Below are 15,295 nucleotides of genomic sequence, written 5' to 3'. Positions count from 1 at the left end.
AGGAGGGTAGACTAGACAGAAATAAGCAGAAACTTGACGTACAGACTATGAGTAATATATCTGATATGTGCAGACTATGAGAAGGCTATGTGCGTGCATTTGTGTGTAATAGAAAGAGAGTGTAGATAGATATGTCTGGGAGTGAAGGCTATGTGTATACGGTTGTACGTGTGTGTGGAATAGTAAGACAGAGACACAGAGAGAGAGAGAGAGAGAGAGAGAGAGAGAGAGAGAGAGAGAGAGAGAGAGAGAGAGAGAGAGAGTGTATGTGTGTGTGTGTTAGAAAGAGAGAGGCATGTTGGTAATCAGTTGCATAAGGGTTGCTCCATGGTTGCTCTGCCTCGCTGTGAAACTCCCCATACTACTATGTTGTGTAGTGTTGCTCTGTTGTAATTTCCTCCGCAACATTGACTTTTGTGGCATAATGCTAGGCGGAGAGTCTTCACACGGAAGATGTCGGAAGACATCCTTACCTCCCGATGTGCTTTTTGAAGACTATAATATGGTCCTATGGTCCGGGTAGCACCTCATCTGAACAGTTGTAGTGCGTGAACCCCCTCAAGTAAAAAATAGGTTGTGTTTCACACGTTTCAAACTGCACCGTGTCCTTAGCATGTTTTCAGCATATAATCCGGTCCTCCAGCTTTGTTTTTGTTAAAGACATGATGTAACCTGCCTTCCCACCACAAGCACAAAGAAACCCTGACACGTGCCCTCTGGGGAGAGGGATGGGCTTAACCCGGACAACAACCTGCCCCTACCTGCTCTGCTCCTGACACTCCCCTTGTCTTCATCTCCACACACCGACGGCACAGTTCCTACCCGTACAGCATTACCAGCTAACCAACAACTTGTGGTTGTGATTTAAAATAAGAACCTTTTTGTTGTCATTCACAATCACCTCGAAGGAGACAAGTGGAGCCATGGATAGAACACAAGACGGACACCTGCCAGGCACGTTGACAGGAGTGACTGCAGACATAGATGAGCCAGATCGGGGACAGGGGAGGAGAAAGGGGTCGGAAGGCCTGGGCTGGCTCCTCGGAACGGAGGCCTCGGAAAGAAGTCCGAGTCCCATGGACACATGTGTGCCGGTGTCAGTCAGGTGTGTAACTAACCTTCATAGTATTCAATCACATCATCATCGCAGACACCATGGAAGGCAAACAACAGGTCATCATCATTCCAATCACAATTGTGGGCGATGAGTTGTGTTGATGAGTTGTGTTGATGTGTTGTGTTGATGTGTTGTGTTGATGAGTTGTGTTGATGAGTTGTGTTGATGTGTTGTGTTGATGTGTTGTGTTGATGTGTTGTGTTGATGAGCCGTGTTGATGAGTTGTGTTGATGTGTTGTGTTGATGTGTTGTGTTGATGTGTTGTGTTTAAGTGTTGTGTTGATGAGCCGTGTTGATGAGTTGTGTTGATGAGCCGTATTAATGAGTTGTGTTGATGAGTTGTGTTGATGAGCCGTGTTGATGAGTTGTGTTGATGAGTTGTGTTGATGAGCCGTATTGATGAGTTGTGTTGATGAGTTGTGTTGATGAGCCGTGTTGATGTGTTGTGTTGATTAGCCGTGTTGATGAGTTGTGTTGATGAGTTGTGTTGATGTGTTGTTGATGAGTTGTGTTGATGTGTTGTGTTGATGTGTTGTGTTTAAGTGTTGTGTTGATGAGCCGTGTTGATTAGCCGTGTTGATGAGTTGTGTTGATGAGTTGTGTTGATGAGTTGTGTTGATGAGCCGTATTGATGAGTTGTGTTGATGAGTTGTGTTGATGAGCTGTGTTGATGAGCCGTGTTGATGTGTTGTGTTGAACCGTGTTGATGAGCTGTGTAGATATCAGTAGGAAATGCTTAGAGTTGTTTTTCAGTTGCCTCTCACTGTATCCTTTATTATAAATTAATGTAGACCTATAGCTGGACCAGCCAACGATGAGCTCTAACTTGGTTAGTCTGTGCCGTTTGAAACGCAAAACAATAATTTGGGTTTTGTCATGTCGTAGTCTCAGGTTACCCAGGTGATGGGGTTTCAGGTAAACAAGAGTCAGCTTACAGAGAAAAGCACCCTTATTTACCCAAGCCATTCCATAGTGTCTTGGAAGGACACCATTCCCAAGTCAAAAAGAAGTATGCTCAAGTATATTTTCTGAAAGTATACTTTTTATGTATTCAGAAAGTATACTAAAATTGTGTTAAATGTGTTAAAAACTGAAACCAAAGTAAGGTACTTAGTGTTGATATACTATACTATACAGTCTATACTATACTAATATACTAAGAAGTATACTTTCAGTATGGGAAAATGGGTAACACTTTAGAATAACTATCCCTTATAAATAGTTAATAGATCATTCACAAACTGTTAATGAGTTAGTTCATTAATTAATTGTTAAATGTTTGTTAATGATAAAACTATGCCTTATAGTTAATAGATAATTGTAGTATCTTAATAGAAGAGACTGTGGTAGTGCTCAGTTGTGCTTTATTCACAGTTGGGTATTCATACAGGTAAACAGTGAAACCGCAGCCAGTCCTTCTGGCTGCTACCTTATTCTGACACAGAGCGCTCCGGGGCGCCTCTGGTTCACGTAACAGTAACCAATGATAAGCAAGACACGTGACACCTTAACATCAGGGGAGTTGTAGTCCTACACTACACTACACTCCTCCCCTACCCTGATTCCTGAGATTACAGATCTAATCTGTCTGGGGGTTTTGCATTTCGTTTTGGTCTACTACTTCCCCTGACCTGAGGACCATCAGGCCCTACTATTACTCGCTCTTCCGTTTCAGGCTGTGGTAACTTAGTTGACACCATTTGATTCACATGTCTTTTACATACTTTGTTCTGAACCTCAACCATGTATGTAACCGGGCCTAATGGCCTCACAATCCTCCCATGAACCCACTTTTCTCCTTCCCCTCCTCCATAGTTTTTCACCAACACCCGCTGGTGAGGTTGAAATGATCGGACCCTCTTCTGTGGTCCCTCCGGACTCCGCTGTGTGCTCTGTTGTCCCGTCTCTGCACCGCTGGGCTGTATCAGCGACAGTCTCGTTCTCAGTTTCCTTCCCAAGAACAGTTCTGCCGGTGTTTTACCCGTCACACAATGGGGGGTGATCCTGTAACAAAACAAAAAGTCTTGAATAGAGTGCTGCGTTGTGATACTCTGACTCTTTGCTTTTTCCAGCGCCTTTTTCAGATTCTGCACCAGGCGCTCTGCAGCCCCATTAGAGGCAGGGTGGTACGGTGGCGACCGTGTGTGTTTCACCCCATTGTTCCTGAGAAAGTCCTGAAATGTCCGTGACTGAAATGGGGGGCCATTGTCTGACACCAGTTCCTCTGGCAGTCCATAGTTTGCGAAGAACCCCCTCAGAACCTCCACTGTTTTCTCCGCTGTCGTTGTCATCATCAATGACACTTCCGGCCACTGTCTGTTAACACCATGAACTTATGTTTGCCTTTGTCTGCAAAATCCACGTGGACCCTCTGCCACGGTCTCACTGCACCAGTCCATGCATGCACCGGAGCCGTCGGTGGTGTGTTTCTAGTCAGTTGACAAGGGTTACATGTGGCCACCAGGTTTTCAATGTCTCTGTCCAGGTTTGGCCACCAAAAATGGCTATGTGCTCTGGTCTTCATTCTCACTATACCCAGGTGATCGTCATGTAACTCTTTTAACATTTGTGACCTCAGTACGGGAGGAATGACCACTCTAAAACCCCACATCACACAATCACTCTCTACAGACAGTTCTGTACGTCTCACCCAGTATGGTTTTAGTTCCTCCTCCGTGCCATGCTTAGGCAACCCTTTCTGTGTGAAATCTTTCACTGTTCTCATTACTGCATCACTCTTGGTGTGCTCTGCGATCTCTCTAGCAGAGATAGGGATCTCATCTAAGAACGAGACTCTGAAGTCCGGGCTACACTCTTGTGCCTCTGCCTGCATCGGTAACCTAGATAATGCATCCGCATTCCCATGTGTCAGGGCGGCCTTATACTGAATATCGTACTGGTAGGCTGCTAGAATTAGGGCCCATCTCTGCAGTCTTGCTGCTGCTAATGTGGGAACACCTGTCTTAGGTCCTAAGATCTTGACCAGTGGCTGATGGTCTGTACAGAGGGTAGATTTTCGACCATACAAATATTCATGGAACTTTTTTACTCCAAAAATGATACTGAGGGCCTCCTTCTCTATTTGCGCATAATTTACCTCTGCCTTGGACAGGGTCCGCGAGGCATATGCTATTGGCTGCTCACTGCCATCTTGTAGCTTGTGTGATATCACCGCCCCTATCCCGTATGGGGAAGCGTCACAGGCCATTATCACTGGTAACTGGGGGTCAAAATGCGCTAGCACTGGTGCTGCTGTCAGCATATTCTTGGTTCTCTCAAAAGCCTCTTGACGCTGCTTTGACCAGACCCATTCCTGTCCTTTCTGTAGTAGTTCTGTCATAGGTTTTATCTGAGTAGATAAAGAAGGCATGAATTTCCCATAGTAGGTTAACAAAGACAGAAACGCCCTCAACTCTGTGGTGTTTTTGGGCACCGGGGCCTTTTCGATGGCCTCCGTTTTCTCCTGAAGGGGGTGTAACCCCTGTGCATCTATGCAATGGCCCAAATAGCACACACTGTCCTGAAAGAAAGCACACTTTCCCTTGTTTACTCTCAGCCCATATTGATCCAACCTCTGCAGTACCCTTTCTAGGTTTTTCATATGACTGTCTGTGTCATTGCCTGTCACCAATATGTCGTCTAGAAAACAGACTACCCCATCTAACCCTTGCAGCACTTGATCCATTGTTCGTTGAAATATGGCTGGAGCGCTGGCTACCCCATAAGGCAAGCGATTGTATCTGTACAACCCTTTTGGTGTGTTGATTGTTAAGTATTTCTTGCTCTCCTCTTCTAATTCCATCTGCTGATATGCCTGTGTCAAATCTAGCTTTGTAAAATGTTTCCCTCCTGCCAACTTGGCAAATAAGTCTTGTGTTCTGGGAAGCGGATACTGATCTACATCCAGAAATGGATTTACTGTTTCTTTGTAGTCCCCACATATGCGAACCGTGTTGTCTCTCTTTGGAATATTCACTATGGGTGCTGCCCACTCACTGTGTGGCACTGGAGAAATAACCCCTTGCTTCTCCAAGTCATCTAGCTGTTTGTTTACCGCTTCCCTCAAAGCATAAGGAACAGACCTGGCTTTGCAAAACCTAGGTTTTGCATGTGTCACTTTACCCAAACCATTGCCAAATACCTGCGTATATGTCTGACACAGGGACTCCACCGGATCCCCTATCCTGTTGACCTTAGACCAGTCTAGGTTTAATGGTCTTATCCAATTATGACCCATGAGTGCAGGACCCCGCCCCCTGGCTACCACTAAGGGTAACTGCAACTTCTGTTGCCCACTCTCAACTCTCATTATCTTCCCCATTAGCTCCAATGGCTCATCTGTGTACGTTTTCAACTTAGTCATACATGGAAGTAATGTTAAATTTTAGAACTTGGCATGGTACATACTCTCTGATATGACTGACAACGCGGCACCTGTATCCACCTCCATACATATTTTCTGATCATTACATTTCACAAACACATTGTATGGTTTCTCATACTCACAATCCATATTAGGTCGGACTGTATACAGTCCCATTTGAGTCTGTTCCTCTGAACCGGACCTGTACTCTGCCTGTTCATGTTCAGTCTCTGAGATCATGTTGACTCCTCCTCCTCGCCCGCCTCTGTGCTGGGCCGTGCGCGTTGCTCTCCCTTGCTGATCTTGTCCGTTGAATTGGCCCCTCTTCCTGCAAGCCCTCTCCAGATGCCCCGTCGTCTTGCAAAATCAACACTGGAAATCCTTGTAGCGACAATCTCCCGCCGAATGTCCTCTCCCGTTGCAGCGGTTACATTCCGACGCATTGCCGCTCCTCTGCTCTGTTCCTGCTCCCGGTGGTCGCCGACCTCCCGTAGCGCCTTCCCGTTGTCCTCCCGTCATCTCCACTCTGTCGGTTCTGAACTGCGGCTCTGGCACAAACCTTTTCATGCTGACCACGGTGCATTCATAGTTGTTGGTGATCTTCAGCGTCTTGGTCCACGCTAAAACCCAGTCACAAGCTGCATTCAGCAGCTTACTGCGCAGATCGTTACTTGTGATACCGCAGATAAACTGGTCACGAAGCTGCTCTTCCATTGATGTTCCAAACGCACACCAAGAAGCCAATCCTTTCAATGCCGCCACATATTCCGTGAGCGATTCACCAGAGAGCTGTTTGCGATTTCTGAACGTATACCTCTCTGCTAGCACATTCTTCTTCGGTGAAAAATAGGCTCTCACTGCCGTTAACAAGTCCTTCAAGTCCACGTCGCCTGGCCTGTCCGGCGCCACCAAATCCTTGAGCAATGTAAAAGTTTTAGCTCCTACCACGGAGAGAAACATGGCCCTTTGCCGGCCTGCCGCTATGTTGTTTGCAATGAAAAACTGCTGAAGTCTCTCTTCATAGGCTTCAAATGTCTCTATCGTCTCATCAAACACCAGTCCCGATTCTAGACTGTACAGCGCCATTCCTTTTACCCCTCCCCCCGCCACGAGTTTCAAGAGAAAAAAAAAATGTGGAAGCTAGCTTGACTATTATTCTTTCTTCGGCTACAAGCCTACAACCTCTATTTCCGAGGTGGACACAAACGTGTGTTTTCCTTTATCCTCGTCGCCACTGTAGTATCTTAATAGAAGAGACCGTGGTAGTGCTCAGTTGTGCTTTATTCACAGTTGGGTATTCATACAGGTAAACAGTGAAACCGCAGCCAGTCCTTCTGGCTGCTACCTTATTCTGACACAGAGCACTCCGGGGCGACTCTGGTTCACGTAACAGTAACCAATGATAAGCAAGACATGTGACACCTTAACATCAGGGGAGTTGTAGTCCTACACTACACTACAATAATGAACAAGCTATTAGTAAACAATGTACTAATGACTTGTTTAGTATTTGTTAATAGTTGATTAAAGGGGATTAAAAAAGGTCTCAGGGACAATGAGTCAATGTAAATTGAACGGTAAATTGAAGTACAATAAAGTATTGTCTTTTATGGTGAACTAGTTACGTAAGTGGAAATCAGAACAGTTCAACTTCAATGTATTATATGAATTGTATCTTGTACATTGCAGAAAAGATTACGCTACTGTTGACGCGGTTTCCAATGGAGCGTTTAACATGGAAAGAGTATTTGGAGCGGCTTCAAAAGGAGATGTACATCAACTTGGTGGCCTGCTTGACTATCTGCAGGTCCATAAGAAGAAGCTTACAGGCCCAGAATTCACAGGCAAGTCTAACAGTCACTTGCCTTGCCTTGTTTGTGACTGGTAAGGTTTTGAATACAAGTATGACTGTGGCATTTAGACAGTCATTGTTTGCCTGCAAAATGGATTAAGTAATGCACATTTATTTTTAATTCATTAGGGAAAAGTAAAGGCAGCTCCCTGCAAAACAAATTCCATTTTGGCAATGGGTTAGACATGTCTGTTTTGATTAAAGGATGAGGCCAGTGGAATCATTATTTTCTTATTGTTAAAATAATCTACAAAGAGACGTAATCTTCAATGCATTTATCCTACTTAGTATGGTCCATCTAGCCAACACCAGATTAGTTCAGTAGCTCATATCCAGATGTCATAGAACGAAAAAGGGGTTGAAACAAGTCACAGAACCGTACTGTTGCTTTGTTCAATATAATTCATTGTTGTGATGAACATGAACATTGTACTTCTTCCTGGACTTGAATGTAATGTGCTATACACATCCTCAGGGACTATGCTATGATCCATACATATGCAATTCCATTCAAAAGAATATGATAATCACTTAAAATAGTCCCACTTCCTGCCTCCCATCATATCTTTATTTCAACTAGTCCTCAAGGTAATTCTCCATTTTGCCGTTATGTTTGGTTGATGTTCATGTCAAGTACCCCCTAAAACATGTCAGACTATGGAAGCTATATGCTCAGAATGTCATTTCATGTTTTTAACAGATGAACAAACAATTACTACAGGAGTGTGGCCTGTTGCCAATGGGTGATATATGCATCAGCATTGGCTTTAAGCATGGTGACATCATGGTTATTTATGCAAGGGGTTCCCAAAACCTTCCGTGAAAATAACCTTCAGATACATATATGTAACGGAGCCACAGTATATCCACAGTCACGGGTACAATTAGTGACGTGGCTGTGGATGGTAAGCGGTACTGCAAGTAAACTCACTCCCCAGAGGCATCCAGACCCGGAAGCAAGAAGTGAATTCACTTCTTGCTTAGTGGTCTGTGATGCCGCCCGCGACGCAGGCGTCCGGGGTTCAACTCCCACTCAGGGTGATCCCTTAACAGGGGTCGAATCGACTAAAACACAACGCAGACAAGATCACACCGGCTACATATACATTAGATGACCCCTATTGAACACAACACAAGGTTTGAATGTCCCAGATGACATCACTGGTGGTGGCCACATTCAAACTCATTTACTCTCTATAACTGTAAAGCTAAATGAATGTGTGCAAAACTGTGGTTTTTGGTTGTGTGTGAGATTACGTGCAAAATAAAGCATTGTATTGTATCTGAAATATTACATTATATATTTTCAGATGGAACTAATGGGAAGACAGCACTTCTCAAAGCTCTCCTGAACCTGAAAGATGGCAAAAATAACACAATTGAAGTTCTCCTTGACATAGCGGAGAAAACTGGAGATTTAAAAAGCTTTGTCAACGCATCTTACAAAGATCCTTACTACAAAGGTAGGTCAAATTAATAAGGTGCTATAGGCAAGATTCAACCAGTAGGTGTTGTACTAGAGCAGTGTTTCTCAACGCGGGCCATTTTGAGTGGGTCCCGGATGTGTGAAAAAAAAAGTAAAAAAAGAAAAAGAAAAAATTTACTTTTTTTTGTACTACCTATCTTTGTGAAAGTGGCTTCTCAGCTCTGGTCCAGCTGAAGACAAAGCAGAGGAACAGATTGAACATTGAGCATGACCTCAGAGTTGCTTTGTCTACCATCACCCCAGACTTTGAGACTCTTGTCATGGAGCAAACAACATCCCCAGTTATTCCATTAGTTACCTGGGATGTTAAGCTAAGAAGTCTGCTAAGAAGCATATTATTTATTATTATTATTTAATTTCATTGGGTTTTTAGCCCTAGTTGCACTTTTGTTGCAACCCCAGTTATCCCATTAGTTCCCCCAAACTTAGGTCTGTTATGTTAAGCTAAGAAATCTGCTAAGAAGCATATTATTTATTATTATTTTATTTCATTGGGTTTTTAGCCCTAGTTGCACTTTTGGTGAACGTTTTTGTGTTTATTTCATGTTTTTAACAGTGCATAAAAGATTGTGTATTACTGCAAAAAAAAGATTTTGAAATAATAATAAATCATAGTGGTTAAAAAATTTGGGTCGCGACTTAATGACTAAGGAAAATGTTGGGTCCCGAGGCTAGACCAGTTGAGAACCACTGTACTAGAGCATCATCATGTCATTTAAGACAAGATAAGATAATATAAGCTATTCCTTTATTGATCCCCTTAATTCGGGGTCATTTATCCAATCAGGTGCATTTCACATGTGGAAATGGGAAGTAGGGAGGGGAAGGGGAATGGGATGTAAACAACAACATTAATGTTGGACCCGCACACATATTTGAATTGATAAATTCATTAATCAATCATTTCTTGGGGGTAAAAGCAATCATTGTATTAAGATTACTTTACATAAAATGTTTATCTATAGCACCTTTAACTCATTGGATGCCACGGATTATCCTCATCCTGTAGTAGCTACCACCACCGCTGTAAACGGTGGGAGTCGCTCACCTTGTTTGCAGGGCTATAACTATTAAAATATTATAGTATGGTAAAAGAATTCAGCTGTCCGTGACGTATTCTATATTTCTAGTGGTATTACTCTGCCGTTGTTCTATACTTCTGCTACTGACTAAGTCACCCGGTAAAAGAGAAGCGGCGGCAGGTTTGAATGAATCTTCAGACAGACAAAGAGCGCTCGGTTTCAAGACCCCAAAAGGGTGCTTTAATTGCATACTAGACTAAGGTTTTGGATTCTAAAGCCGCTCCTAGGACAAAGTCGGCTCTAGGATGTTCCAAGTTAAGAATAATAATCATCAACAGATCTTCTAATAAGCTAATCAGGTCTTTCTCTCGAACCAGGATTCTCCGCTGGATTCAGGTCGGGTAGCAGGGGTGTGGTTTCTCTTGTCCTTCGTTGTTGTTCGTCTGTGGTTCTGGTCTGTTTCTTTCTCCTCCTGCAACAGTGCCTTAAAAACCCGCTGGACCCGCCTCCCACAAACGTCATCCCTATGACGATCACAACTGGCTCATCCAATCACGGTTCTGTGGACAGTTTGATAACTGGGGAAGTTGTTTCAGACACTCCTCTTCCCCGTATTAGAGGAGATTAATTTTATCCTGGTTAAAACAGTACATTTATCAATTCCACCATAGACACAGTCACACATATATATTGTTTGGTAATTTTCAAAAACAAACACATAGCTTATTTTATTATCGTTCGTACTTTCTGTTATACCTGAAAAGATTTGATCAGATAAATTGCAATCATGTGGTTATCGCCATTTCTAATTCAACACATAATTTACATAGGCTAAACAATTCTTTTATCGTTTGATCATCCTCTTTACCTGTTCTTATAATCAGAGAGAAGGTTTTGTACTTCACATCTTAGACTATAAATATTTAGTATCCTTTTAATCTTCTAAAAGAATGCCAAATCATGCCATAGGTATTGACTCGTTTTGCCTATATGCACAGATAATGTAAAACACTTTTGTATGATTTTCATCCTGCTCCGTTTCAGTACATCTGTTTGAAAAGAGATAAGATCGCACTTCCTTTGAACTGTGGTGTTGTGTAGTCATAAAATACCTTCTAACGCTTGTACAAACACACAGACTACATGCTTCGACAACAGCGTGTAGTCTGCACGGAGCAGTTGTTGCGAAAACGCCCATGCGCAGTAGATACCATCTGCGTGCCCTTCCGGTGACAAGAGTGTGTGTGTTTGGGACAGAGCTCCGTGTCCCAAATAGCTTCAGCTACCATGTGTTGTCAAGTTATTGTTATAAGGACCCCAGTCCAAGCTACAACAGTCTGCATTCCCTTAACAATTGTTTGTATTGAGCCGTATTGTATTGTACCCATATGCAATATGTTAAATAAAGTTTACATCCATTCATTCTGCTAGCATTACCGATTGCATGAGCAGCTGGCTAACGTGAGCTATCAGGATTCAGACCCTGTTAGCTCAGAGTTCCTCTTTCAACTTAACAAGCATTAAACAAAATGGCCCAGTCATCTATTCACCTTTGTTTAATACACACAGCGTTGTCTCTAATGTTATCTAACTACTGATAGCTCGCGATATCATCAGTTTTGGTGCTAAGTAGCGTGAGCTAACGTTAGCTTCTAGCCACAATGCTATATTGTTATAATGGCATACTCCATTGACGTTAGCATGCAGCTAACAATGCTACCGATCGTTTTTTAGACTAAACTATCCGCTCTTGGTGGTCACTTGTGTTGATGTTAGTTTTGTTTCATCAACAAATGACAGGCAGAACACACAGTGAATGTATCCGTTTTGTTTATTGCACTTTTATTAGACTTTGCTGAAAAATTATTGCTGAAAAATTATTGCTGCATTGAGTAAATAGGCAAAAGATGGTGGCCGCCTTGTTGACATTTTCTTTGCTGGAGCTTCCACCAGGAAGTGTATTGGCACATTCGTTCTGATTGGTTGAAATTGCCTTCATGTTTGCCACCTACTGCCACCTACTGCTTTGGCAGTGTACTACATCAGTGTGCTCGGCTGACAAAAACGAAAAAAAAACGAAAGTGTGACTCGAGGCGCATGACGTCGCGGCGATACGCGGCGATACGTATAAGAAAACAATACGAAATGATACGAAAGGTGTAACCGCAGCCTCAGTTTATTCGAAGGCTGTCTCCCCGGCCAACCATCACCGCTTGACCGGAGTTTGTTGAGTTTATTGTCTATCGCTTCCCTTGACTGGATAACTGGTTAACTTCAACAAATAACGTGCAACTTTGTTACAGCTTTTATCAAGGCTGACTCTTACAGTTTGGCCTTCATGTTTTTAGTTCCTTGTTTTTCTCAGCACATTTCAAGGTAACTCTGGCAATCTGTCACAATTTTGACTGAGGTCAGTTGACAGCCTATTCAAAGTGTCCTCTCTATCAGTACCTAGCATATTTTTCTAAGTTAAATCCTATCAGCCAGAGTGACTGTTTTTACGGTTGGATACACAGTCGACCCTCTCCTCCCCCTCTTCTCATCCTATGTAATTTGGGTGACTCAAATGGTATATACTTGGCAAAACCACTCCTGTATTCACAACATTCTAGGGACAATTCTCAACATGCTTATGAGATAAATTTAGCATGATTTACCACAATAGCTATATATGCAATACTATGGCCCATTTGACATCGAGTATCTATCGTTCAAGATGTGAAAAAGGAATATTTTTTCCATCCATACATTCTCGTTTTATACCGTGGTGAATATAAGTAGTGTTTTAGAGTGGTCTAGGGTAATTGCTGGGAGGCTAGTAATAGCCCGCGACGCATATTATACTTAATCCATTGGCATTTCGTCCCTATACACACTACAATAAAAAATTCAAATGCATATGATTGGTATATTATGTTTCGTTTTTTATATTACGTTTCTGATTAATTGATTATCAATAACGGCATTCGTTAGTACAACAGCATACGCTGATCAGGGCGATGGCTATGAAAACAATGCACAACCAAGCTGAAATTGACGTTAAATTGCTCTTACCTATGGCAGATGAGATTCCAAAAAGAATATTCCAATTATTTGATTGCCATCTGCTAGATCGTATGTCCATTTGGCCCACGCCATAACCCCCCACAGCATAATGAATCGGGTGTCCAGAAAGCGATTCAATGCGATCGGGTGAAGATCTTGATCCACGTTACAAGAAAACTCCGCCCGGATGACTTTCAATGATACACAGAGTCATACACAGAGTCAGAAAGGAAGTGCGACATCGACCGCATACCACCAGGGCCCTATTCCCCGTACCTGGTTCAACTAAGTCGATCAAGAGTCCCATTATCCAGATTCAATTAACCCGATGTTTGAATCCGGGATTTTCCTGTTCCTCGAAGGTGGATTCAGTCTCGTTCATTTGAACCAGACTTGAGACCCAGGATAATTGCGCGCGCCCGCCTCAGCTGACAAGACAGCAAGTGTCGATAGCAGAAATCCTGATTTTCTAACGGCATTGATTGATTGATTGATTTAAAACTTTATTAACAGATTGCAGAATGGGTACAATGCAGTACGGCTCATAGCCTCGCCGACAAGTTAAATGCATATAATCTATAGGCTAATTTTAAATCCCTCATTACCCCAATCAATCAGATTATATTTCTTTAAACGTACCTGCTGGCAGTATAGGCTTATGGAATGAATAATCAAATGAGATCTTGCTAGCGAAAATAATTAGTTCAGCTCTTTCAGAATAACGATAAAAACAAGCCCAAATAGTATATCTAATTGATACGAATTATATCATGAGGATATCTGTATGTGCTTAGGTATTAATATTATGTACTATATAAATACATGGTTTCCAAAGAGAAGCTTGGAGGGAGGCTTGCAGTTACACTATTAATCAGGTTTTAATCTGTTTCGGACCTAATCCATACATGCATTGAATTGATTACCATTTGGTTTATACCAGTGACACCTCATGTTCATCATCAGATAACAGTGCTTGAAAAGATAAATGCATTTTCTTGAATTCATTCATCAAAAACGTCAAAGGCTCATTCAATTTATCAAGTCACGTCACGTCATCAAATCCATCAAACAGCGCATCTCCTCATATATTTTAATCCCAGTTACAATATCACAATAACGTGTGACACTATCACAGTGATACAATTAAATATTCCACAGATTCAGATTCCTCATAATTCATATCCACAATCCGCTCATAGACGCTTCAGCTTGAATGAAACGCATCCGGGTGCTCCGTTAAGCAAATACACAGCGAAGAATATTAAACTAATCAGAGCCAAACACCCGATTCATTTCATTCATTAAAAATATCCCAGCGGGATTCACATTTGCAATGATCCGTTTAGTCCGTTATTAAAATAACTGTGTGTGTCGCGACTCGCGAGCGCCGTATCCGTATAAATATGACGTGCATTATATAGGACAAAGTAAATTCATAGGCTGAATATGATTTATTATCAGCGTTACTGCAGACATATTATTTTACATTTCAAACGAAGCACAAGAACATAATTCAGAATGGTATAATGCAGATCTAGACTGTGAGAATCATTTCAGGAAGCGAGCTGGCATTTCTTTGCGGGGGCATGGCCATGGTTCATCCAGCTAACTGAACTTAACCCTGCTCTCGACCAGGCTCAAACTTTTTGATCTGTTGTCATAGTGATTTAGACAATCGAGCGTCGGGGAATGGAAAGGTCTGGCTTAAGTCAGGCTATGCTGGATATTATCCGGCTAACTCAGTTAGCCAGGTACGGGGAACGGGGCCCAGGCCTTTGGACCTTTGCGATCTCAGACACATTGCCACACAGTACCACAGCCTTCCAGGATGATTTATGAATGGAAATAGCGAATAAAAGAAATAACTATCATAATAACGAGTATACTCGTTTGTTGGCATCCAACGATTGGCAGCCAATAATGAGTATACTCGTCGATGGCGGGGAATGAGTTATGTCTGTTGATAGACATGATGGACCCCATTTGCTCCATTGTTGATATTTCATTATTTAAATATACTGATAAATATGAAATGTATTCTTATTTGAAGTGTGATGGATGTGGCCTGCCCTCTGATCTAAACTGTCATAGAAAAGCCCGTTCAGGCTGCTATGCCTAGTTTTCTGTAATAGTGGAATAATGCATTTTATTTTCAAATGTCAAAGTTAGAAAGAAGTTCAAATTAAACTACCTGATTTTTACCACACATGGTATAACACAGATTAAATGCCATGAGCAAGATGTAGAACCATTGTATTTTATATGAAAAAGGGGGATGGCCTTCTAAGAGAAGAGATACAGTAATAATAATAATAATAATAATAATAATAATAATAATAATAATAATAATAATAATAATAATAATAATAATAATAATAATAATAATAATAATAATAATAATAATATTAAT

At 42.0% G+C, this 15,295-nt stretch overlaps 1 protein-coding gene across 2 annotated transcripts in view; it reads left to right on the top strand.

Moving 5' to 3' along the window:
* The first annotated feature begins 815 nt into the window (after positions 1-815).
* LOC311226946 (transient receptor potential cation channel subfamily V member 1-like) overlaps positions 816-15,295 on the top strand; it is a 90,966-nt gene continuing 76,486 nt past the window's right edge. The window contains exons 1-3 of one of the 2 annotated variants that reach the window (XM_084312411.1): positions 816-1,105; positions 7,170-7,324; positions 8,643-8,795. In XM_084312411.1, the coding sequence (XP_084168537.1) occupies positions 924-1,105; positions 7,170-7,324; positions 8,643-8,795 (490 nt within the window). In that variant the 5' untranslated portion in view covers positions 816-923. The remainder of the gene's footprint in view (positions 1,106-7,169; positions 7,325-8,642; positions 8,796-15,295) is intronic. The other variant, XM_084312412.1, reaches the window with a different exon arrangement.

The sequence above is a fragment of the Notolepis coatsorum genome, assembly GCF_963971535.1.
Source record: "Notolepis coatsorum genome assembly, chromosome: 1".
NCBI classification, from domain to species: domain Eukaryota; kingdom Metazoa; phylum Chordata; class Actinopteri; order Aulopiformes; family Paralepididae; genus Notolepis; species Notolepis coatsorum.
Note: the sequence above shows the minus strand (reverse complement) of the source record. Positions and strands in the feature narration are given on the sequence as shown.